At 40.2% G+C, this 24,566-nt stretch overlaps 1 protein-coding gene across 5 annotated transcripts in view; it reads right to left on the bottom strand.

Annotated features, from left to right (window-relative positions):
- PATJ (PATJ crumbs cell polarity complex component) overlaps positions 1 to 24,566 on the bottom strand; it is a 434,245-nt gene that overhangs the window by 369,370 nt on the left and 40,309 nt on the right. For all 5 annotated transcript variants that reach the window (XM_033225088.1, XM_033225091.1, XM_033225090.1 and 2 more), the window contains exons 8-11: positions 16,574 to 16,792; positions 13,144 to 13,243; positions 9,006 to 9,097; positions 6,797 to 6,938 (exon numbers count right to left, since the gene is read on the bottom strand). In XM_033225088.1, the coding sequence (XP_033080979.1) occupies positions 6,797 to 6,938; positions 9,006 to 9,097; positions 13,144 to 13,243; positions 16,574 to 16,792 (553 nt within the window). The remainder of the gene's footprint in view (positions 1 to 6,796; positions 6,939 to 9,005; positions 9,098 to 13,143; positions 13,244 to 16,573; positions 16,793 to 24,566) is intronic.

Genomic DNA, 24,566 nt, shown 5'->3' with positions numbered 1-24,566 from the left:
TTGGGTTGCCCACAAAGGGAAACCCATCAGACTAACCAGAAGATCTCTCGGCAGAAACTCTACAAGCCAGAAGAGAATGGGGGCCAATATTCGACATTCTTAAAGAAAAGAATTTTCAACTCAGAATTTCATATCCAGCCAAACTAAGCTTCCTAAGTGAAGGAGAAATAAAATCCTTTACAGACAAGAAAATGCTGAGAGATTTTGTCACCATCAGGCCTGCCTTACAGGAGCTCCTGAAGGAAGCACTAAACATGGAAAGGAACAATCAAAACCAGCCACTGCAAAAACATACCAAATTGTAAAGACCATCAATGCTAGGAAGAAACTGCATCAACTAACGGGCAAAATAACCAGCTAACGTCATAATGACAGGATCAAATTCACACATAACAATATTAACCTTAAATGTAATTTGGCTAAATGCCCCAACTAAAAGACACAGACTGGCAAATTGGATAAAGAGTCAAGACCCATCAGTGTACTGTATTCAGGAGACCCATCTCACGTGCAGAGACATACATAGGCTAAAAATAAAGGGATGGAGGAAGATCTACCAGAAATATAAACTAACATCAGATAATACTATAAACACCTCCATGCAAATAAACTAGAAAATCTAGAAGAAACTGATAAATTCCTGGACACATACACCCTCCCAAGACTAAACCAGGAAAACGCTGAATCCCTGAATAGACCAATAACAGGTTCTGAAATTGAGGCAATAATTAATAGCCTACCAACCAAAAAAAGTCCAGAACCAGACAGATTCACAGCCAAATTCTACCAGAGGTACAAAGAGGAACAGGTACCATTCCATCTGAAACTAATCGAATCAATAGACAAAGAGGGAATCCTCCCCAGCTCATTTTATGAGGCCAGCATCATCCTGACACCAAAGCCTGGCAGAGACACAACAAACAGAAAAAGAGAATTTTAGACCAATATCCCTAATGAACATCAATGCAAAAACCCTCAATAAAATACTGGCAAACCAAATCCAGCAGCACATCAAAAAGCTTATCCACCACAATCAAGTTGGTTTCATCCCTGGGATGCAAGGCTAGTTGAAGATGTGCAAATCAATAAACGTAATCCATCATATAAACAGAACCAAAGACAACCACGTGATTATCTCGATAGATGCAAAAAAGGCCTTTGACAAAATTCAACAGCCCTTCATGCTAAAAACTCACAATAAATTCGGTATTGATGGAAGGTATCTCAAAATAATAAGAGCTATTTATGACAAACCCACAAACCAATATCATACTGAATGAGCAAAAACTGGAAGCATTCCCTTTGAAAACTGGTACAAGAAAGGGATGCCCTCTCTCACCACTCCTATTCAACATAGTGTTGGGAGTTCTGGCCAGGGCAATCAGGCAGGGAAAGACATAAAGCGTATTCAATTAGGAAGAGAAGAAGTCAAACTGTCCCGTTTGCAGATGACATGATTGTATATTTAGAAAACCCCACTGTCTCAGCCCAAAATCTCCTTAAGCTGATAAGCAACTTCAGCAGTCTCAGGATACAAAATCAATGTGCAAAAATCACAAGCATTCCTACACAGCAATAACAGACAAACAGAGAGCCAAATTATGAGTGAACTCCCATTCACAACTGCTTCAAAGAGAATAAAATACCTAGGAATCCAACTTACAAGGGATGTGAAGGACTTCAAGGAGAACTGCAAACCACTGCTCAACGAAATAAAAGAGGATACAAACAAATGGGAGAACATTCCATGTTCATGGATAGGAAGAATCAATATTGTGAAAATGTCCATACTGCCCAACGTAATTTACAGATTCAGTGTCATCCCCATCAAGCCACCAATGACTTCCTTCACAGAATTGGAAAAAACTACTTTAAAGTTCATATGTAACCAAAAAAAGGCCCGCATTGCCAAGACAATCCTAAGTAAAAAGAACAAAGCTGGAGGCATTATGCTACCTGACTTCAAACTATACTACAAGGCTACAGCAACTAAAACAGCATGGTACTGGTACCAAAACAGAGATATAGACCAATGGAACAGAACAGAGCCCTCAGAAATAATACCACACATCTACAACCATCTCATCTTTGACAAACCTGACAAAAACAAGAAATGGGGAAAGGATTCCCTATTTAATAAATGGTGCTGGGAAAACTGGCTAGCCATATATAGAAAGCTGAAACTGGATCCCTTCCTCACTCCTTATATAAAGATTAATTCAAGATGGAAAAAAACCCTAGAAGAAAATCTAGGCAATACCATTCAGGACATAGGCGTGGGCAAGGACTTCATGACTAAAACACCAAAAGCAATGGCAACAAAAGCCAAAATAGACAAATGGGATCTAACTAAACTAAAGAGCTTCTGCACAGCAAAAGAAACTACCATCAGAGTGAACAGGCAACCTACACAATGGGAGAAAATTTTTGCAATCTACCCATCTGACAAAGGGCTAATATCCAGAATCCACAAAGAACTTAAACAAATTTACAAGAAAAAATCAAACAACCCCATCAAAAAGTGGGCAAAGGATATGAACAGACACTTCTCAAAAGAAGACGTTTATGCAGCCAACAGACACATGAAAAAATGCTCATCATCACCAGCCATCAGAGAAATGCAAATCAAAACCACAATGAGATACCCTCTCACACCAGTTAAAATGGCAATCATTAAAAAGAGGGGAAACAACAGGTGCTGGAGAGGATGTGGAGAAATAGGAACACTTTTACACTGTTGGTGGGACTGTAAACTTGTTCAACCATTGTTGAAGACAGTGTGGCGATTCCTCAAGGATCTAGAACTACAAATACCATTTGATCCAGCCATCCCATTACTGGGTATATACCCAAAGGATTATAAATCAAGCTGCTTTAAAGACACATGCACATGTATATTTATTGTGGCACTATTCACAATAGCAGAGTTGGAACCAACCTAAATGTCCATCAATGATAGACTGGATTAAGAAAATGTGGCACATATACACCATGGAATACTATGCAGCCATAAAAAAGGATGGGTTCATGTCCTTTGCTGAGACATGGATGAAGCTGGAAACCATCATTCCGAGCAAACTATTGCAAAGACAGAAAACCAAACACCGCATGTTCTCACTCATAGGTGGGAACTGAACAATGAGAACACTTGGACACAGGGTGGGGAACGTCACACACCGGGGACTGTTGTAGGGTGGGAGGAGTGGAGAGGGGTAGCATCAGGAGAAATACCTAATATAAATGATGAGTTAATGGGTGCAGCACACTAACATGTCACATGTACACATATGTAACAAACCTGCATGTCGTGCACATGTACCCTAGAACTTAAAGTATAATTTAAAAAAATAAAAATTAAATTTAAAAAAAAGCTTCTGCATAGCAAAATAAGTAGTCCACAGAGTCAACACAGTAAACAGACAACCTACAGAATGGGAGAAAATATTTGCAAAGTATGTCTCCAATGAATGACTAATATTCAGGTTCTAGAAGGAACTCACACAACTCAATAAGAATAAAACAACTCCCCATTAAAAAGTGGGCAAAATACATGAACAGACATTTCTCAAAAGTAGATATATAAGTAGCCAACAAACTAACAAGCCTGCAATTAAAACCACATTCAAACCACAATGAGATACCATCTCGTATCAGTCAGAACGGCCATTATTAAAAAGTCAAAAAATAACTGATATTGGCAAGGATGTGGAGAAAAGGGAACACTTATACACTGTTGGTGGGGGTGTAAATTAGCACAACTTCTGTCGATGTGGAAAACAGCATGGAGATCTCTTAAAGAACTAAAAATAGCACAACCATTTGACCCAGTAACTCCACTACTTGGTATCTACTCAAAGGAAAAGAAATAGTTCTATCAAAAAGACTCGGGTACTAGTATGTTTATTTCAGCACTATTTGTAATACCAAAGTCATGAAAGCAATCTAAGTGTCCATCAACAGATGATAGGATACAGAAAATGTAGTATATACCAGGGACTACTATACAGCCATAAAAAGAATGAAATTATGTTGTTTTGTTTTGTTTTCAGCAACATGAATGGTGCTGGAGGCCATTATTCTAAGTGAAATAACTCGGAAACAGGAAATTAAACACTCCATGTTCTCACTTATAAGTAGAAGCTAAACAATGGGTACACACGGACATGCAGAAGAAGATACTAAACATTGTGGATCCCAGGATGAAGGAGGCTGGTGGAGAGGGGGTGAGGGTTGAAAAGTTACATATTTGGTATGATGTTCACTATTTGGGTGATGGGTAAAGTAGAAGCCCAAACCCCAACACTATGCATATATATCCATGTAATAAACCTACACATTTATCCCCTGAATCTATAAAAATAAAAAAATTGTTAAATTTTTAAAAAACATATTTATATAAATATTTATGTAAGCCATTTAAGGTCAATATGGCATTTGTGCCAGGCGGGGGGCGTGGCTCACGCCTGTAATCCAAGCACTTTGGGAGGCCAAAGCAGGCAGATCACGAGGTCAGGAGTTTGAGAACAGCCTGGCCAACATAATGAAACCCTGTCTCTACTAAAAATAAAAAAATTAGCCAGGCGTGGTGGCGGGCAGCACCTGTAATTCCAACTACTCGGGAGGCTGAGGCAGGAGAATCACTTGAACACGGGAGGTGGAGGTTGCAGTAAGCCAAGATGGCGCCATTGCACTCCAGCCTGGGTGACAAGAGTGAAACTTCATCTCGAAAATAAATAAATAGGCCGGTCGCGGTGGCTCAGGCCCGTAATCCCAGCACTTTAGGAGGCCGAGGCAGGCAAATCACGAGGTCAGGAGATCGAGGCCATCCTGGCTAACACAGTGAAACCCCGTCTCTACTAAAAAATACAAAGCATTAGCCAGGCATGGTGGCAGACGCCTGTAGTCCCAGCTACTCGGGAGGCTGAGGGAGGAGAATGGCGTGAACCCAGGAGGCAGAGCTTGCAGTGAGCCGAGATCGCACCACTGCACTCCAGCCTAGGCGGCAGGGCAAGACTCCGCCTCAAAATATAAATAAAAATAAATAAATAATTAGTTAATTAAAAAATTAAATGGCATTTGTACAATTTGCACTATTTAGGCAATTTTTAATTTCATACATTGGATGCAGTTGGATCTGTCTTTCAGCAACAAAAGTTCTACTATCACATAAAAGAGAAGAAGTTCCAACTGAAATACAAATCACTATTGGCTGAAAGCAAAGGCTTCCAGGTGTATTGCATCCTCAGAGGAATATTTCCAGAAGAAAAAAAATGATCTTCTGTCAAATTCTAATTGAAGTATTTCTTACTTCTTAGTTATATAACTAGTCACGTTTTTGTTTTTTTTTTCCTTTTAAGAGACAGGTCTGATTCTGTCACCCAGGCCAGCATGCAGTGGCAACTTTTTTGCTCACTGAAGCCTCAAACTCCTAGGTTCAAGTCATCCTCCTGCCTGAGTCTCCTGAGCAGCTGGGAATACAGGTGGGTGCCACCAGGCCCGGCTAATGTTTAATTTTTTGTACAGAAGGGGTCTCCCTATGTTGGCCAGGCTGGTCTTAGATTCCTGGCCTCAAGCGATTCTCCTGCCTCGGCCTCCAGAAGTGCTGGAATTACAAGCGTGAGCCACCAAGCATGGTTAGAATTACTGCACCCAGTAAGTCACTCATTCTAAATTGAATATGTGTTTCCATGATTATCAACTTTTGTTCATCTATACATTTATAAGTTGATAATTAAAAACTGACATGCAGCCGGGCACTGTGGTTCACACCTGTAATCCCAGTACTTTAGGAGGCCAAGGCAAGTGGATCACTTGAGCTCAGGAGTTTGAGACTAGCATGGGCAACCCAGGAAAGACCCCATCTCTACAAAATAAATAAATAAATAAATTATCTGGGTTTGGTGGTGCTTGCCTCTGGTCCCAGCTACTCAGGAGGCTGAGGTGGGAGGATAACTTGAGCCCAGGAAGTAAGGCTGCAGTGAGCCATGATCGTGCCACTGCACTCCAGCCTGGGCAACAAAGTGAGACCTGTCTTAAAAAAAAACAAAAGACAGATACATGTTTTATTTTCTCTCAGTATACCTCAAAAAGTAAATCAAGAAGCAGACTAGAATAAAATATATTGTTAAAAGTAATAGGAAATCTGGCTGGGCGTGGTGGCTCACACCTGTAATTACAGCACGTTGGAAGACAGAGGCAGGCAGATCACCTGAGGTCAGGGGTTTGAGACCAGCCTGATTAACACGGTGAAACCTCGTCTCTACTAAAAATACAAACAGAATTAGCTGTGTGTGGTGGCACATGCCTGTAGTCCCAGCTACTTGGGAGGTGGAGGCATAAGAATCACTTGAACCCAGGAGGCAGAGGCTGTAGTGAGCCAAGATCATGCCACTGCACTCCAGCCTTTTTTTGAGGCAGTAATAGGAAACCTGAAGTCTGCAAAATGTCAAAGCATTAGACAAATGAGATTCCCCCAACAAAGGTGTCAACGCTTTATTATTCAAATATATGTAATCAATGAAATTTGAAAGCTTTTAGAAAAAATGATTTTCATCTCCATTTAGAGATGCTCTCAGAGCTTAGTGCATGTCAAGGTGCACATCCTACCATTCTGACTGACATAGTAAGCAAAGAAAACACTTCTTCAATGAACAAATGAGCTGACTCATTTCTCCATCAGTGCATTACACAAGGCGGGACAACATTTCCTGCTGAGACTCATGGAGCAACTTCCAAAATTGAACTGCTCTTCCAAATGTAAACTACTTGAGGGATAGAGGGGTGGCAAATTAATCACCTCTGGCTGAAAGTGGTTCAAGTGGAGAAGGAGATGAGGATGTCTTCCTTCGAACCAGGGTTAGGTGTACCACCTGCCCTGCATTTCGTAATACTTCAACAACATCTTGGTTGGCAAAACCCTGAATGTTCACGCCATCGACCTAAAACATCAAGAGAAACATTAAACAGAGGTTTCAAGTTAGCTACTATTTTTAGCTCTGGCAAAAATGAGGCAATTCCTTTCAGTCCAAAAATAAATTATTTAGGCCAGGTATGGTGGCTTGTGCCTGTAATCCCAGTACTTTGGTAGGCCAAGGTGGGTGGATCACCTGAGGTCAGGAGTTTGAGACCAGACTGGCCAGCATGGCGAAACCCCATCTCTACTAAACATACAAAAATTAGCCAGGTGTGGTGGCAGACACCTGTAGACCCAGCTACTCGGGAGGCTGACACAGGAGAATCGCTTGAACCTGGGAAGCAGTGGTTGGAGTAAGCCAAGATTGTGTCATTGCACTCCAGCCTGGGTGACAGAGCAAGACAAAAGAAGGAGGGAAGGAGGGAAGGAGGGAGGGAGGGAGGGAGGGAGGGAGGGAAGGAAGGAAGGAAGGAAGGAAGGAAGGAAGAAGGAAGGAAGGAGAGGGGGGAAGGGGGGAAGGGGGAAAAGGGGGAGGGGAAAAGGGGGGAAGGGGGAAGGAGGGAAGGGGGAAGGAGGGAAGGGAGGAAGGAGGGAAGGGGGAAGGAAGGGAAAGAAAGAGGAAGAAAAGAAAGAAAAAAGAAAAGAAAAGTAAAGAAAAGAAAAGAAAAGAATTAATTTAGACCTTAGGATGTATTTTTGAATAAGGATGTAAAACTAGTAAAACATGCTGAGAAACTTCCTCACATACTAGAAAGCAAATTCAAATTTGTCACTTAACTAATAGCCTGAGAGATATAAAGGACTTTAATCTCTGATGCAATTCAAAATTCAAAATGCCATAAAAGATGACCAGTTATTATACATAGCTCTCAAGATGTATTAATAGAAATCATTACTTTTTTTTTTTTTTTTTTTGAGACGGAGTCTCACTCTGTTGCCCAAACTGGAGTGCAGTGGCCGGATCTCAGCTCACTGCAAGCTCCGCCTTTCAGGTTCACGCCATTCTCCTGCCTCAGCCTCCTGAGTAGCTGGGACTATAGGCGCTTGCCACCTCGCCCGGCTAGTTTTTTGTATTTTTTTTTTTAGTAGAGACGGGGTTTCACCGGGTTAGCCAGTATGGTCTCGATCTCCTGACCTTGTGATTCGCCCGTCTCGGCCTCCCAAAGTGCTGAGATTACAGGCTTGAGCCACCGCACCCGGCCAATTATTATCAAAACTGAAGAAGTCATCTACTACTTCATCCCTCTATTCATATCACCACATGATATTTTCAAGAAACACACTGATCTCCCTCCAATAGGTCTTCTAGTTTTCTGAAAAAGTGTGAGCAAGAATAGTATTCTTAATCTATGTCAAGCCCAATTCCTGAAGTCTATCTGGACCAATAGGCTTCCTCTCTCAATCTTCTTTGCGCTAGCTATAAGTATTTCAACTTTCCCCCATAAGGCTTTTAAAGCCAACAGTCATGAAATGTGCTTTTTTAGATAGATTTGAAGGACAAGGACTCATCAAATCATACCACGCAGCATTTGTTTCTATGTTAAGCAATGTGTATGTATACATGTGTACAGACATTAATATAAGTATATATATAAATTGAACTAATTTCTACTAAATGGGGGAAAGACCAGTTGTAATTGATAAAAGGTAATTATTATATTCTTAAATATGTAAAACACCTCAATTTTAGTTGTACTCATAATTATTAATAGGAAAACTACTTTCACAAAAAGATAAAAAGAGCTGGTTAACGGCCTATTAATTATAGATAAAATGGGTGAGTTTAAAGAACACAGTGTAGCACTCGCAGGGTATTCTAGAAGAATGCTAGAACATCTTTCAAACATACATGTATAGAAAAAATATATTTTTTTACCAATATGTTTAGTGAATCCTTTATTTACTGACAGTGAAAAAAAAAGTTAATGTAGGAAGAAGAGTCCAAAATAATGAGATTTTACTGTACAACACACTTAATTTTTTAAAAAACCTTATAAAACTATATTAAGCTATTCCCCCCCACATGTATTATAATAATGATCAACCTTTTTTTCAACTAGAATCAAACCTAAAACAGAGGCTAATTACTTACAGCAACTATTTTGTCATTCACTTGAATGCGGCCATTGTGGTATGCAGCACTGCCAGGCATTATACTTTTCACATAAATCCCTGAAGCTTTCCCTTAAGGTGCACAGACATACAGAAAAAGGAAGAAAATTCTAATTAGGCCTTGATTGCAAAATTTGTATCAAGAGGTTAATTAGCTAACGGGGTTGACTGGAGGTTTGATAAATACTATTTTGAACACAAGCAGAGAAATTGATGGATTATTTCAAATTGTCACCATCTCAAGTGACCCGAATTTGAAATGATTTGACTGATGACTACTCTTCTGGAAAAATAATCAGCAATGGAACCCTGATGAAATGTACTCTAATTTAAGCTGGAATTCAGGAGAGCCCAGAGTAAGTCTGACTCTCTCTTAGTCTGTCTCTACTCTTATTACTGACGTGGCATAACACTTCATCATTTTTTTTTACCATCACTATGACAAGAGTCTCCTAGGTCTTCCTGCCTATATTTAGATCACTGCTCGTGTTAGCTTCACAGACACAGAAATAAGAAAACTACATATTATCTTTTTGTTTGTTTCCTTTTTGAGACGGAGTTTTACTCTTGTTGCCCAGGCTGGAGTGCAATGGCGCGATCACAGCTCACTGCAACCTCCACCTCCAGAGTTCAAGCGATTCTCCTGCCTCCTAAGTAGCTGGAATTACAGGCACCGACCACCACATCCAGATAATTTTCATATTTTTAGTAGAGATGGGGTTTCACCATGTTGGTCAGGCTGGTCTCGAATTCCTGACCTCAAGTGATCCATCCACCTAGGCCTCCCAAAGTGCTGGGATTACAGGTATGAGCTACCATGCCTGGCCCAGAAAAGCACATATGGTCTTAACAACTACAAACAAAAATTAGTATGAGCTCAGCAACATGAAATAATCTTTATATATTATAAAATAAAACACTGAAACAGACAAATGGCTACAAAAATTTTTTTAATTTAAAATTTAAAACTTTAATTGTAAAGCATGCCTTCCCATGGGCAGAGACAGGAACGGAAACTGGAAAATAAAGCACAATAGATCTGCATGATTTTACATTTTTATTTCCAAATAAACTCAAAACATTATTTGTAGGCCAGGTGTAGTTGTTCAGTTGTAATCCCAGCACTTTGGGAGGCTGAGGCAGGAGGATCACCTGAGCCCTGGACTTTGAGGCCAGCCTGGGTGACATAGTGGGATGTCATCTCTAAAAAAAATTTTTAAATTAGCTAGGAGTGATGGTGTATGTCTGTGATTCCAGCTACTCTGGAGGCTGAGGCATGAGGATCACCTGAGCCCAGAAGCTTAAGGCTTGTCTCTTAAAAAAAAAAAAAAAAAAAAAAAAATTTCCGGGCACAGTGGCTCACACCTGTAATCCCAGCACTTTGGGAGGCTGAGACAGAGAGATCACTTGAGGTCAGGAGTTCAAGACCAGCCTGGCCAACATGGCGAAACCCTGTTTCTACAAAAGTACAAAAATTAGCTGGGCATGATGGTGCACGTCTAATCCCAGCTACTTGGGAGGCTGAGGCAGGAGAATCGCTTGAACCCAGAAGGTGGAGGATGCAGTGAGCTGAGATCATGCCACTGTACTCCAGCCTGGGCAACAGAACAAGATTCTGTTTCAAAAAAAAAAAAAACTGTATAAGAAAAAATAAACATAAATTGCTTCCCATTGCCAACAAAATAAAATATAAATTTCACAGAATCACATTCAAGGCCTTGCATAATCTGCCCAAATTTATTTTTTGACTTCAATTTCCACTACAACTTTCCAAGAAAATAACTCTGGACACACCAGGCTCTTATTATTACTATTTTTTTTGAAACAAGGCCTGCCTCTGTTGCCCAGGTTGCAGGTTGGTGTGTAGTGGCACAATCACAGCTCACTGCAGCTTCTGCCTCCCCAGCTCAAGCGGTCCTCCCACCTCAGCCTCCTGAGTAGCTGGAGCTACAATTTTTTTAATTTTTTGTAGAGACAGGGTTTCACCATGTTGCCCAAGCTGGTCTTGAACTTCTGGGCTCAAATGAGCCGCCAGCCTCAGCCTCCCAAAGTGCTGGGATTACAGGCATGAACCACCAAGCCTGGTCCACAGCACACACTTGACATTTCCCCCAAAACAGCTAGCATTTTCATGATTTTACCTTTTCTCTAGCTTCTTTCTTCTGGTAAACTTTGACCTATCAAAACCCTTCTTCTTTTCCATTCATAGCTCAAAAGCTGCCTTCTTTGTGAATTCTCCATTTCCCTCTGACAAACTGAATATGTCATCTGCCATACCATGATAGTTTGCTTGTACAGTGGGCCCCGCATATCTGCAGATTTCACATCTGCAGAATGTGAACCGGGTGTGGTGGTGCGCACCTGTAGTCCCGTAGCTACTGGGGAGTCTGAGGCACAAGAGTCACCTGAACCTGGGAGGCAGAGGTTGCAGTGAGCCAAGATCACGCCACTGCACTACAGCTCTGGGTGACAGAGCAAGACTCCATCTCAGAAAAGGAAAAAAAAAAATGATAATAATAATTTTTAAAAAAGAACTAAGTGTTTCTTACACATTTGTCTCCCTGAACAGACTTTTCTTATTCATTTTTCTACCCTCTCCAGAACTGCTCAAAAATCCAATGAATAGAATACAGCAAAAATGATTTTCAAAGACTACTTTTTAAAAAGCATGTTGACTTGTGTTTGGATTTACCTGCTCCCTGCCACCCCTAACTACCCAGTCCAAAAAACTTTTGAGGGTAAAGAAATAAAATGGGCCAGGCATGGTGGCTCACGCCTGTAATCCCAGCACTTTGGGAGGCCAAGGCAGGTGGATCATCTGAGGTTATGAGTTTGAGACCACCCTGGCCAACATAGTGAAACCCTGTCTCTGCTAAAAATACAAAAATTATCTGGGCGTGGTGGTGCACGCCTGCAGTCCCAGCTACCCGAAGGCTGGGGTAGGAGAATCTCTTGAAACTGGGAGGTGAAGGTTGCAGTGAGCCAAGATTGCTCCACTGCACTCCAGCCTGGGTGACAGAGTGAGACTCTGTCTCAAAAAAAAAAAAGAAGTAAAACAGTAAAAAGATACTTTCCTTTCTTCAGTAATGTAAACATGAAATTTTCTCAATGTTCTACCAGTCATTCACTTTCACTTAGGAACAAAATCATAAGTTTAGGAACTAATGATTCCTCTAACCACACTTAACATACTAAAAACTACTCAAAGTGGTTTTTTGCAACATTATTATACAATCCACACTGAGCTCTTTTGAATGTCATTAAATTCTGAACCTAAATAAAGGTGGCACTTAGAATCTAAAGGTTTGAAAAAAGATATTTCATTAGGCTAAAATAGCACAAGGTGGTCTGACATGAATTTCATTCAGGACTTTGAATACATTAGCACTCTTAATCCTTCCACCTGCTGTAAGTATGCAAAATAACAATTTTTTTTAAGGAAATGAACTCTGCAATCTTGCTATTAAAAAATACCAGAACATTTTATAACTCTGAATTTTCATATTATTAGCAAATATTTATGGAAAAGTTTATTTTTTCTTACCCTAATAATTATCTTAAATTAAAGGAATAAATCTTATAGTGAAAGTTACCAAAGCTTTGCAGATAGGAGTTGAGAGAGTTTTATTCAGAGATACTTGAACTGTGTATTTATTCTCATAGTTTATTCCTTTTACATGAAAGGAAAATAGTTCTAACGAAAATGCTTGTTTTAACTTTTTTTTTAGTGATAAAACATAATAGTCATACTCTGGGAACATTTACAATATGAAATATATACAGTAACCAATTTACTTATCACAAATCTAATCTATCATAATATATTAACAATATTCATAATATAGCTATTTTACAAACAAGAGAAGGTACAATTCAAATATTATACACTGAGCTGGCCAATTATATTATTTTGTTAATGGATATCAAGCCAGCTATAAAACTACTGAGATAAAAATGTGACTCTGTAATCACTGAGAAGTGACTGGTTGCTAGCATAGATTCATGGTTTTATTGTTCAACATTTAAATTAAAATCCTCAAGTATTTAATTTTATTATCTAGAAACCTTAACATCCTTTACAATTATTTCCAAATATAAAATAGAAATGATTCATTTACCTGTATGAGATGTTCCAACATAGCCAACAATTCTAATTCCAAGACTCTGCCCATCTTTTTTCACGAGCTCAACATTGTAAGTTTCAAAAAGAGAACTGTCCTAAAAGGAAAAACCAAATTTAATTATATATGCTTAGTGGCATACCTGTGTGTACATAGTCAATCTGCGCAAGGTTTGTCAAGTATTTTCTTAGCGCCTATGGTAGGCAGAATTTTAAGACGGTCCCATGACCTTCAATCCCTTATGCTACTCCATATTAATGCCATATTACATGGCAAAAATGGAGATTATCCAGGTGGGCCTAATCTCATCACTGGAGTCCTTTAAAGGCAGAGTTTTCTCCTGCTGGTAGTAGAAAGGGAAATGAAAAAGATCTGAATCATTAAGGACTCAACTTGTGGTTTGAAGACGGAGGAAGTCACGTGACAAGTAATGTGGGGGACCTTAAGGAGCCGAAAGAGGTCTCTGGCTGGCAGCCAACAAATAAAAGGGGACCTCAGTCCTACAGTTGCAAGGAACAAGATTCTGCCAACAATCTGAATGAGACTGGACGTGGACTATCCCCAGGGCATCCAGAAAAGAGCTCAGCCAGGCCCATACCTTGATTTTGGCCTTCGTAAGAAGCTAAGCAGAGGCCAGGTACAGTGGCTCACACCTATAATACCAGCATTTTGGGAGGCCGAGGTGGGCAGATCACCTGAGGTCAGGAGTTTGAGACCAGCCTGGCCAGCATGGTAAAACCCCGTCTCTACTAAAAATACAAAAATTAGCCAGGCGTGGTGGCACACGCCTGTAACCCCCACTGCTCCGGAGGCTGATACAGGAGGATCGCTTGAACCCAAGAGGCAGAGGCTGCAGTGAGCCGAGATCACACCACTGCACTCCAGGCTGGGCAACAGAGCAAGACTCTATCTCAAAAAAGAAAAAGAAAAAAAAGAAAAAGGAAAAAAAGAAGCTACAGCAGCTAAGCAGAGAGCCCAGCCAAGCCCACCCTGAATTCTGACCTACAGAACTGTGAACTAACAAAGGACATTGTTTTAAACCAGTAAATTTGTTATACAACAATAGAAAGCTAATATAACCACTTAGAAAAAAGTTAGGCTATATTTGTATCTGAAAGAACTACGAACATAAAGAAAAATTTAGAAACAAAACGTAAAACTAATTATTGTTCAGTAATATAAAAATATCGACCTAAAACTTATTTTATTTTCTTCTTTGTTGTTGCTTTTTTTGTTTTTTTTTTCCAGAGACAGGATCTTGCTCTGTCACCCAAGCAGGAGTGCAATGCAGCAATCACAGCTTATTGCAACCTCAAACTCCTGGCCTCAAGCAATCCTCCCCCTTCAGCCTTCCAGGTAGCTGGGACTATAGGTGTGAGTTACTGCATCTGGCCCTAAAACTTATTTTCAATACTCGTCTTTTAAACTATTCTGTAAATGAGTAAGGTGTCTAAATACATAATACTTTGCTTTTAATTCAAAACATTAACATGAGAAAGTAAATAATTGATTCGATCAAGTTTTCACTTATCACATATCCACATTTGTCTCTCACTACAAAGTAGAAGGCTCCAGGGGACTAGAGTAATAGAGGAAAAAGAAAATGTAACCACAATTTGGAGAAACTTTTTTTTTTTTTTGAGACAGAGTCTTACTCTGTCACCCAGGCTAGAGTGCAGTGGCAGGATCTCGGCTCACTGCAACTTCCACCTCCCGGGTTCAAGTGATTCTCCTGCCTCAGTCTCCTAAGTAGCTGGGATTACAAGCGTGTGCCACCACTCCTGGCTAATCTTTGTATTTTTAGTAGAGTCGGGTTTCACCATGTTGGCCAGGCTGGTCTCGAACTCCTGGCCTCATGTGACCCACCCGCCTCAGTCTCCCAAAGTGCTGGGATTACAGGCGTGAGCCACCGAGCCCAGCTGGAGAAACTTTTTAAAGGTTCTGATATTTCAAATAGAAAACTTCCACTCATACAGTTCCAAGTAGAGAAAGGCAACAACTTCCCAGAATACACAGAATGACATCTCAGGTGATGATAATCAGTGGCCTTCCACCCTTTTCCCACCATAATCATTTCTCTTTCCTTTTGTTTTTGTTTGTTTCTTTCTTTTTTTTAACAGAGTCTTGTCCTGTTGCCCAGGCTGGAGTGCAGTGATGCAATCTCAGCTCACTGCAACCTCTGCCTCCTCGGTTGAAGTGACTCAGCTGGAGAATCCGGGACTACAGGTGTGCACCACATCTGGCTAATTTTTGTATTTTTAGTAGAGATTGGGTTTTGCCATGTTGGCAAGGCTGGTCTTGAACTCCTGACCTCAGGTGATGCACCCACCTTGGACTCCCAAAGTGCTGGGATTAGAGGCATGAGCCACCGCGTCCGGCCCATTTCTCTTTTCTTTCCTCTTCCTCCTGGACCCCCCCTTTAACACCTATTTCTGGCCAGTCATGGTGGCTCACGCCTGTAATCCCAGCACTTTGGGAGGCCAAGGTGGGCAGATCACCTGAGGTCGGAAGTTCAAGACCAGCCTGACCAACATGGAGAAACTCCATCTCTACTAAAAATACAAAATTAGCCAGGCGTGGTGGTGCATGCCTGTAATCCCAGCTACTCAGGAGGCTGAGGCAGGAGAATTGCTTGAACCTGGGAGGTGGAGGTTGTGGTGAGCCGAGATCACGCCACTGCACTCCAGCCTGGGCAATAAGAGCGAAACTCCATCTCAAAAACAAAACAAAACAAACAAACAAACAAAAAACCCATTTCTTTGCTTTTACTTTATTATGTCTTCACTAAAAGCCTGTGTTGAGATAGTGGGAAGGAGCTTGGAATGGACCAGAAAGATGTAAATTCAAATTCCAGTTTTGCAACTTACTCCCTATAAAGTCTTTAACATGATGTTTGACTTTATTTTCCTCATCTATTAAATGTACAATAAGGCCTATCTGGCAGAATTACTGTGAAGACTTCAGATGACCTGAACAATTCCAGGTGTTTGATAATTAAAAATAACTATTATTATTACATAACTAAAATAATTAGTATAATAAATATTATTATTGATATCCATTCCCTTTAGCCAGCCTGTGGCTACCAGTGATAATTCTCACACATCAGCCAATGTTAACAGTTTTCCTCCACCACCTGGATGTCTCCTCACCAGCCCAGTGAAACAGACAAGGCAAGTATCATTATTCTTCAATTTATAAATAAGTCACTGATGCTAAGGGAGGCTGAATGACTTAACGCTGAGAAACAGCAAAATAGAAAACCAACATATCTAATGTCTCCAAATGAGTCTTTTTATTTTCCTGTTTCACTGGTGAGCGCACAACTCACACCAATGTGGTGCTCCAAGTTGAAAGAATTTCTTATCTTACAGTGTGTCACACCCAGGCTTTGGTTTAAGATGAAAGAATGATATGTATAACTCACAGAACCAGGGCCCTTGCTGGCTACAGTAGGCAGGGCAACAGGTAAGGCTGCAGGGGCAGGAGGGGTGACTGAAATGTCACCAGCTGGATCTCTAGCAACCAGCATCCTGACTGAATTCCCACAGTTCCTTAGAACTTGTGCAACTTGCTCGCTGGTCATTCCCTGCACGTTTGTGCCACCAATCTTCAAGATGTGGTCCCCTGTCTGGAGTCTTCCATCCTTCAATCCAAGAAAAAGACAAAATTATTTCAAGAAATCAATGCTCTAACTTCACTAGTTAGTAACAGTTCATCAGATTTTTGGCTCTGGCAAAATGGCTGACAAAGAAGCCACCTAAAATGCTGAATAAAATGGAGTACTGTTAATAACTCGCTGAAATGGCGAGAGTAAAGGAATTTCACATAGAACACAAAGGAAAGGCTCAAAATGAGAAAAGTAACCAGTAATCTAAAAAAGGCCTTTGCTTGAGGGTATAAGCTCATGCCTAATGGCCTAGAGTTGGGTGTTAATGGCCATGTGTGCAAGGAAAAGGACAGAAAAGCCAGGGCCTCAAGAAGGAAAGGTCAGAACAGAAGCCTCCAGCATAAAGCTGGGAACTTGAAACCAACATCCTCAGTGACATGTTTGAGGAATAGAAAGATGCCAGTGTGGCTACAAGAAAATGAGGGAAAAAAAGAGTAATCTAAGAGATGGGAGAGTTAACGGAGTCAGACAGTATAGGACATCTTCTTTGCATGATTGGGAAGAGAAGGCATTGAGTAGGATTTTGAAACAGAGGAGTGACATTACCTGACTGACTTTAACAACAGAATTCAAGCTTCTGTGCTTAAAATAAACTACAGAAGAGAAAACGAGAGAAGCAAAAATACGAGTTAGGAGGCCTTAGCAATAATCCACAATAGCTTGGGTGTGGTTCACAGTTGGAGTGTTCAGAAGTGAGATTCTAGATAGATAGATAGATAGATAGAGACAGTTTTTTGTTTTGTTTTGTTTTTTAATCAGAATCTCACGCTCTGTCACCCAGGCTGGAGGGCAATGGCATGATCTCAGCTCACTGCAACCTCCGCCTCTGGGGTTCAAGGGATTCTCCTGCCTCAGCCTCCTGAATAGCTGGGATTACAGGTGCGCACCACCACGCTCAGCTAATTTTTGTATTTTTAGTAGAGACGGGGTTTCACCATGTCATGCTGGTCTCAAACTCTTGACCTCATGATCCACCCACCTCAGCCTCTCAAAGTGCTTGGATTACAGGCGTGAGCCACCAGGCCTGGCCAAGATATATTTTTAATAAACTGTCAATAGGATCTGCAGATAGCTTCTATATGGGCTATGAGGCGGGAAAAGGGTCAAAACTCCCAAGTTTTTAGCCTGAGCAACTGGAAAGATAGAGTTGCCATGAACTGAGATGAAGACTACAGAGGTACAGATGGGTGAGGTGGAAATCAGGAGTTCAGTTTCAGAGCTGTTGTCTTAGATACCTATTAGACATTCAAGTGGACGTAACAGGTATACAGCCAGATACACAAATCTGAAGTTCAGTAGAGAAATCCAGACTACGCATTTAAATTTGGGAGTTGGGGAGAGGTTAAAAAAAAAAACCTTGTGGGTCATCAGCACATAGGAGGTATTTAAAGTCATGATTCTGCCAGCACAGTGGCTCACACCTATAATCCCAGCACTTTGGGAGGCCAAGGTAGGTGGATCACTTGAGGCCAAGAGTTCGAGACCAGCCTGGCCAACATGGAGAAACCCCGTCTCTACTAAAAATACAAAAATTAGCCAGGTGTGATGGCACACACCTATAATCTCAACTACTCAGGAGGCTGAGGCATGTGAATCGCTTGAATCTGGGATGTGGAGGTTGCAGTGAGCCAAGATCACGTCACTGCACTCCAGCTTAGGCGACCCAGAACTAGACTCTTATCTCATAAAAAATAAAAATAAAATAAATAAAGTCAAGATTCCAGATGAGTTGAAAAAAAAGATACATAATGTTATATTTCTTAAGCTAGGTGGTATGTATTATACACTGGTAATTATTGTTTTGTTTTGTTGAGATGGAGTCCCACTCTGTTGCCCAAGTTGGTCTTGCAAATAATTATTGTTTAATTATCATTTAGAACGTGCACAGATATTATATACATTCTTTTACATGTATATTTCATACACAGAAGGTAAATAATTTATCAAAATGAGTATCTGTTCAAAATGTTCATTTCCCTTCTTCGATAAATTTTTGAAACAGCTAATTTTTACAAAATTTTTCCTAAATTTGTTTAGTCAGAAATTTTGAATTCACCCTACTCATCTTTATTATAGCGTATTAAAGATACCACAATGTTAACACAGCTAGCTTTATTTAAATTTATACATGCAGAGCACCTTACAGGTTCAAAATCACTTTCATATACCATCTCACTTAGAGAAGGACAACTACCAAATGAGAAAAACTGAGATACAAAAAGTTTGACTGACTTGACCAAGGTCACAGAGCTGATAAAAAGGTTGAACCAAAGCTGAATCCAAGTTGCTCACTAAGACTACTCTCATCCAGTTATTTGCCTTATACTTCAATATCTCCAGAGTAACATTACTGTAGCAAGTCAATCTCCTACACGCAAAGGCTGCTAGTAGATAGTAAATGTACTGCTTTCCTATTCTCCAAGAAACTGCCTATAACTCTCAAAAAGTCTGAATGAAATGAAGATGAAAAATAGATATTCTGCAACATGGAGAGAAAGCTTGAGAACAGAGCAATGACTATTGGGTTAATCCGGTTCTAAGCTTCAAACTCCTAGTTCCAGGTGGCACCACCTGCAAGCTAAAGACGAGATTCTGAAGGTAGAAGTTTTTCTAAAACACCTTTAGACTGAAACATCTATTCTCCATCCTTCCTTTTCGCCAATTTTACAGGAACCTAAATGAAGGAATGCTTTAGATTGAAATAATGCGTACAAAGCTCTGTGCTTTGTTGTAAATGCTGCAGAAGCCACTAGAAGGGACTGGAAGTGAAGAGAAGTGGTGCAGCAGAAATGCAATTTAATTCAGAAACATCTGGAAAGACTTAGAAAATGGAAACAGATGCAAGGAGGATATTGTTATGAAAAAAGGAATGAAGAATTGCTGGATTTCTACTTTAATAGTGATAATTTGATATTCTGTTTTCATCCATGCAACAGACTTGAAACAAAATAAGCAACTACTTAAGAGAAAGTCAGTGGTCCTGATGAAAAATAAAGGTAAAGTTGCCTCTGTAAATCAAACTATTCTTCAATAGAATTATGCCTTGATCAAAAAATTAAAAAAAAAAAAGTCTGTGTTTTCATCCTTGGCTTGGCCAAAGAAGGACATTTTATCATAAAGTATATTTTTAGTCACTCCCTAGGCATTAGTTTTCTTCTATTTTACCTCAACTCTTAATTTAAAATGATGTCGATAATTTGCATCTGTCACTGAAAGTCAAACATTTTCTTCCTGCAGAAAAGCAGGTGTTCTAAAGAATTCATAAGCACAAAAATAGTCATTAGTCAGATTGATAGAAAGACACCAAAATGACAGCTACCTTGTCTAAGTCCAGCAGCCCCAGTCTGCATTTTATTGATATTTTCTGATCAACATTCTCCTTCCATAACCTGTCTTCTGTGTGAGGAAACAAAAAGTCCCTTTTGTTCTTTAACAGAAATCGTCAATCAATGAAAACCAATAAATAGCTATGCCAAGATTCAAGTACACAGCGTGCTAATCAAACATTCACATATAAAAGTTTTATTAATCCATAGATTCTTTCAAAAGAGAAAAAAATTATGCATATTGGCGAAGATAGTGTAAAAGGCAGAAAAATTAAAATAGCTGATGCAGTAATCCCAGCACTTTGGGAGGCCGAGGCTGGCACATCACCTGAGGTCAAGAGTTTTTGTTTTTGTTTTGTTTTTGTTTTTGTTTGAGACGGAGTCTCACTCTGTCGCCAGACCAGCCTGGCCAACATAGTGGAACCCCATATCTACTAAAAACACAAAAATTAGCTGGGAGTGGTGGTGAGCACCTGTGATCCCAGCTACATGGGAGGCTGAGGCACAAGACTTGAACCTGGGAGGTGGAGGATGCAGTGAGCCAAAATCATACCACTGCACTCCAGCCTGAGCAACAGAGAAAGACACTGTCTCAAAAAAACAAAAAAAAAAAGTAGCAACTTTAGGCTAAAAAAAAAAAACAACCCACATTACTTTGCATTTTAACTTCTCTGATATGCTGTTGTGTATGATAATTTAAAAAATTTTTAAAACCTATAGTAATTCAGACCTGAGCTACAAAAGAAGAAATCAAATTTGTTTCTTCAAAAACTAAAAAATGAGTCCAGGTACCCATGGCTCACACCTGTAATCCCAACACTTTGGGAGGACTGCTTGAAGTCAGGAGTTGGAAGCTGCAGTGAGCTAGGATCGCACCACTGCACTCTAGCCTAAGTGACAGAGCAAGACTCTGTCTCTATTTAGGAAAAAAAAAAAAAAAAAAAGGTACCAAATACTTCCACAACTGAGAAAACGAAATAATAACTATGTTTGATTCCAGGCCAATTTTATTATTGGTCTTCAATCAAAAGGCAACATGTCATTGATAGAAAAGCGTAACTTTATAAAACAAAATAAACATTTTTTCCCTAAAGGAATTAAAGAAACTATCCTATCCTACTCAAATTCCCAGAGCACTCATTAACTGATTTTTAAAGACAAAGAAAATATCTGTTTATAGAATCACTCAAAGCAAAATTGCTTGGGACTAACCAACCATTTAGTGACCTCAAGCTCGGCCTTCCTTACTCTACACTGAAAAGTCTGTCAAAGTCCACATCCAACCTCAAACCCTTGCTTGGTTCCATTCCTTCGTAGTATTAGGTTACTGGGTAGTCAAAAGACTCATATTTTAACTGCTTCATACCAAAATGTCAATAATGTATGACAACCTTTAAATAGGCTGTGTTCTGAAGACAACAAGGTATCCCAGTACACCTGACTGCCCTAGAACTTCCTCAGATCACATGAAATAGGTTTCTGCACTTCAAGGGTTTTACACTGCCCATTATCAATGTCACACAAAACAAAACAAAAAGTACCTCCCAAAAAGATGTTTAACTCTTGCTACAAATGATAGAATGTTCTCAAGGTGAGTGTTTCAAGCACTGTGAATTTTGGAGAGGCTCTGAGGCTTACAGAGAGATAGGCCTTTTAGCTACCCTTTTAATATCATATAATTTCCCTATCCATGGAATTGGCCCGATTATATTAACTGATTGGACATTGTAACTAGATCTCAATAATGTTTCTTAAAAGATTTCTATAAATCAATCAATTTTTTTACATAAATAAATGCTATTTTCTACTTCATTTCTTTTACATCATTAGTGGCAGGACACAACAGAAAGACAAGTAAGGGCTTTGGAGTCAGATGCACCCAAGTTCAAATCCTAGCTCTACTTTGGTCAAGTTGTATGGCCAAAGGTCAGTTGTTTATCTTACCTAAGTCTCAGATCCTTCTTAAGCAAAATGAGAATAAATTTCTCTCTCATTGGGTTATAAGCATTTTGGGAACTAAGAGGCATTGTGCTAATAAGCATGTTACATTGATTAACATTGAGTTTTCACACAGACTTTTATTTAAGGCAAGCAAAATTATCTCCTGCCAAAAAATAAAAAGCATTAACTTTCCTTGGAAAGGCCTTCTTACAAGGTGAGCCCTTGGCTAACACCTGGGAGCTTAGATTCTGTGAGGGGTCTCACCATTCCCTGGTAAAAATGGCTCAAGGTGCCTAAAGTGTGAACACCTGCATTCTTCTGCAAGTCTAGGTCTTCAGTATATGCTACACAGTGTGTGCCTCTGTGACCAGCATCCAGTAATAACCCTATGTTTTGGCAGAGTCTCTGATGGGCTTCCATGGCAGACGTTTCAGATGTGTGGTCACAATTGACCACTGGAAGATTTAAGTGTGTCCTATATGACTCCACAGGGAGAGGACTCGTGGAAGCTTGTGCCTGGTTTCCTCCAGGCTCTACCTTATGTAAGCGTTTCCATGTTGATTTTGCTTTGTATTCTTCACTGTAATAAATATAGCTGTGGGTACAACTGCATGCTGAGTTCTGTGAATCCTCCTAGCAAGTCATCAAATCTGGTGTCTTGGGGACCATTTTAGAAACATGGAATTAAGCCAAGGGTGAGAGGTGGATCCAGAATTCAAGCCTTCATCTGTCTGATTCTAAAGCTCACACACTATAATCCTATGCTCTTTCCTTTCAGAGGCTAATTTGGATGTAGGTGTGTTGAGACGAATTTCTCCAAAGGTAGATAATAGGGAGGGTGTACACCATGTCTTGTGCCACAGCCTAGGGCCTGAGGGTGCTGCAGCTTAAGTCATTTCATGAGTTACAGCAAGCATAACATTGACTGGTAATAAGCAACAAATGAGGCCAGGCTGAGGAAGGAGATAAATTGGTTATAGCAAGAAGGCTGAAGAGATTTTATCTGCCATCAGCTGACATGAGAGGAAAGGAGAAGTGAATACTGCTCTGTCCCCTATGCCTAGGCCTTACCATATGCCCTAGAAGAGACAATAGCTCTGTTGTTCCTAGAGCTGGCTACTCCCTGTTGATAGATGTGAACAATTGTGCACAGGTGTATATCAGGAAAAGGAAAACACTAGGATTAACTTTGGATAAATTCTAACGACAAAGCTCAGACTTCAGCATCAAACAGATATGGGCTCAATCCTGACTCTGTGGCTCACCTAGCTGCTGTAACCTTGGGCAATTTCTTAATGGTTTCCATATCTACAATTTGGGAATAAAACTTCTAAGAGTGTTTTGAAGGTTACATGAGAATAATGTACATTAAGCAGATAACAATGTCTGGCATAAGTACTTGCTTCTCTTTGAGCTCTTATGACCCTATGACAAGCATACCCTCTACCTCCTCTTTGATGATCTGAAATAGTGACGATCCCTTCCAGTAAAGGGCGAAAATCAGACTTGGGCTTTTTCCAACAATGCCTCAACGGGATTAATCTGGGAAACTCTGCACATCTTACTCTTGTGAAAATTCATAAAGCATGTTAGTATTTTAAAAGCTAAGAAAATTCTTACAGTAAAGAAACCTATCGGATTTTGTTTAAATTTACTTGACCCTTTGTTTTGCACAATAACCACTCCACTTTGCATTTCGGGAAAAAAAATGCCACTCCAACAAAAAAACCTATTAAAATTTCTAAGGCAGAGGCAGGAGGAGGGAGGGAATACAAAGAAAGACATCCCAAATTTTTCTGCAATATTTTATTCTTTCTAGGTTATAAAAAAAATTTTTAAAGAATCCTTAAAGAATATTGTGTTGTGCCACGGAATGTGTGTGGTTTCTGTTTGTTTGTTTGTTTGTTTTGAGACAGAGTCTTCCCCTGTCACCCAGGCTGGAGTGCAGTGGCATGATCTTGGCTCACTGCAACCTCTGCCTCCAAGGTTCAAGCAATTCTCATGCCTCAGCCTCCTAAGTAGCTGGGATTACAGGCATGCACCTCCGCACCTGGCTAATTTTTTTGTATTTTTAGTAGAGACAGTGTTTCACCATGTTGGCCAGGCTGGTCCCAAACTCCTGACCTCAAGTGATCCGCCCGGCTCAGCCTCCCAAAGTGCTGGGATTACAAGCATGAGCCACTGCACCCAGCCACAGATGTGTTTTAAAGGTTTATAAAATGAACATTCTCAAACATTCTGGTCTCAAAACTTGCTACAGTTTGGATGGTTGTCCCCCCAAACCTCATGTTGAAATCTCATCCCCACTGGTAGAGGTGAGGCCCAATGGGAGGTGTTTGGGTCATGGGAGTGAATCCCTCATGAATGGCTTGGTGCAGTGAGTTCTTGCTCTGAGTTCTCTGCGGTGAGTTTACTTAGTGCAGTGAATTCTCACTCTGATTGTTAAAAAGAGAGTTGCCCCCCCTCCTCCGCCTCTCTGCCCC

This window comes from Trachypithecus francoisi, unplaced genomic scaffold, assembly GCF_009764315.1.
Source record: "Trachypithecus francoisi isolate TF-2019V2 unplaced genomic scaffold, Tfra_2.0 Lachesis_group12, whole genome shotgun sequence".
Classification (NCBI taxonomy): domain Eukaryota; kingdom Metazoa; phylum Chordata; class Mammalia; order Primates; family Cercopithecidae; genus Trachypithecus; species Trachypithecus francoisi.
This window is presented reverse-complemented; position numbering and strand designations above follow the sequence as displayed.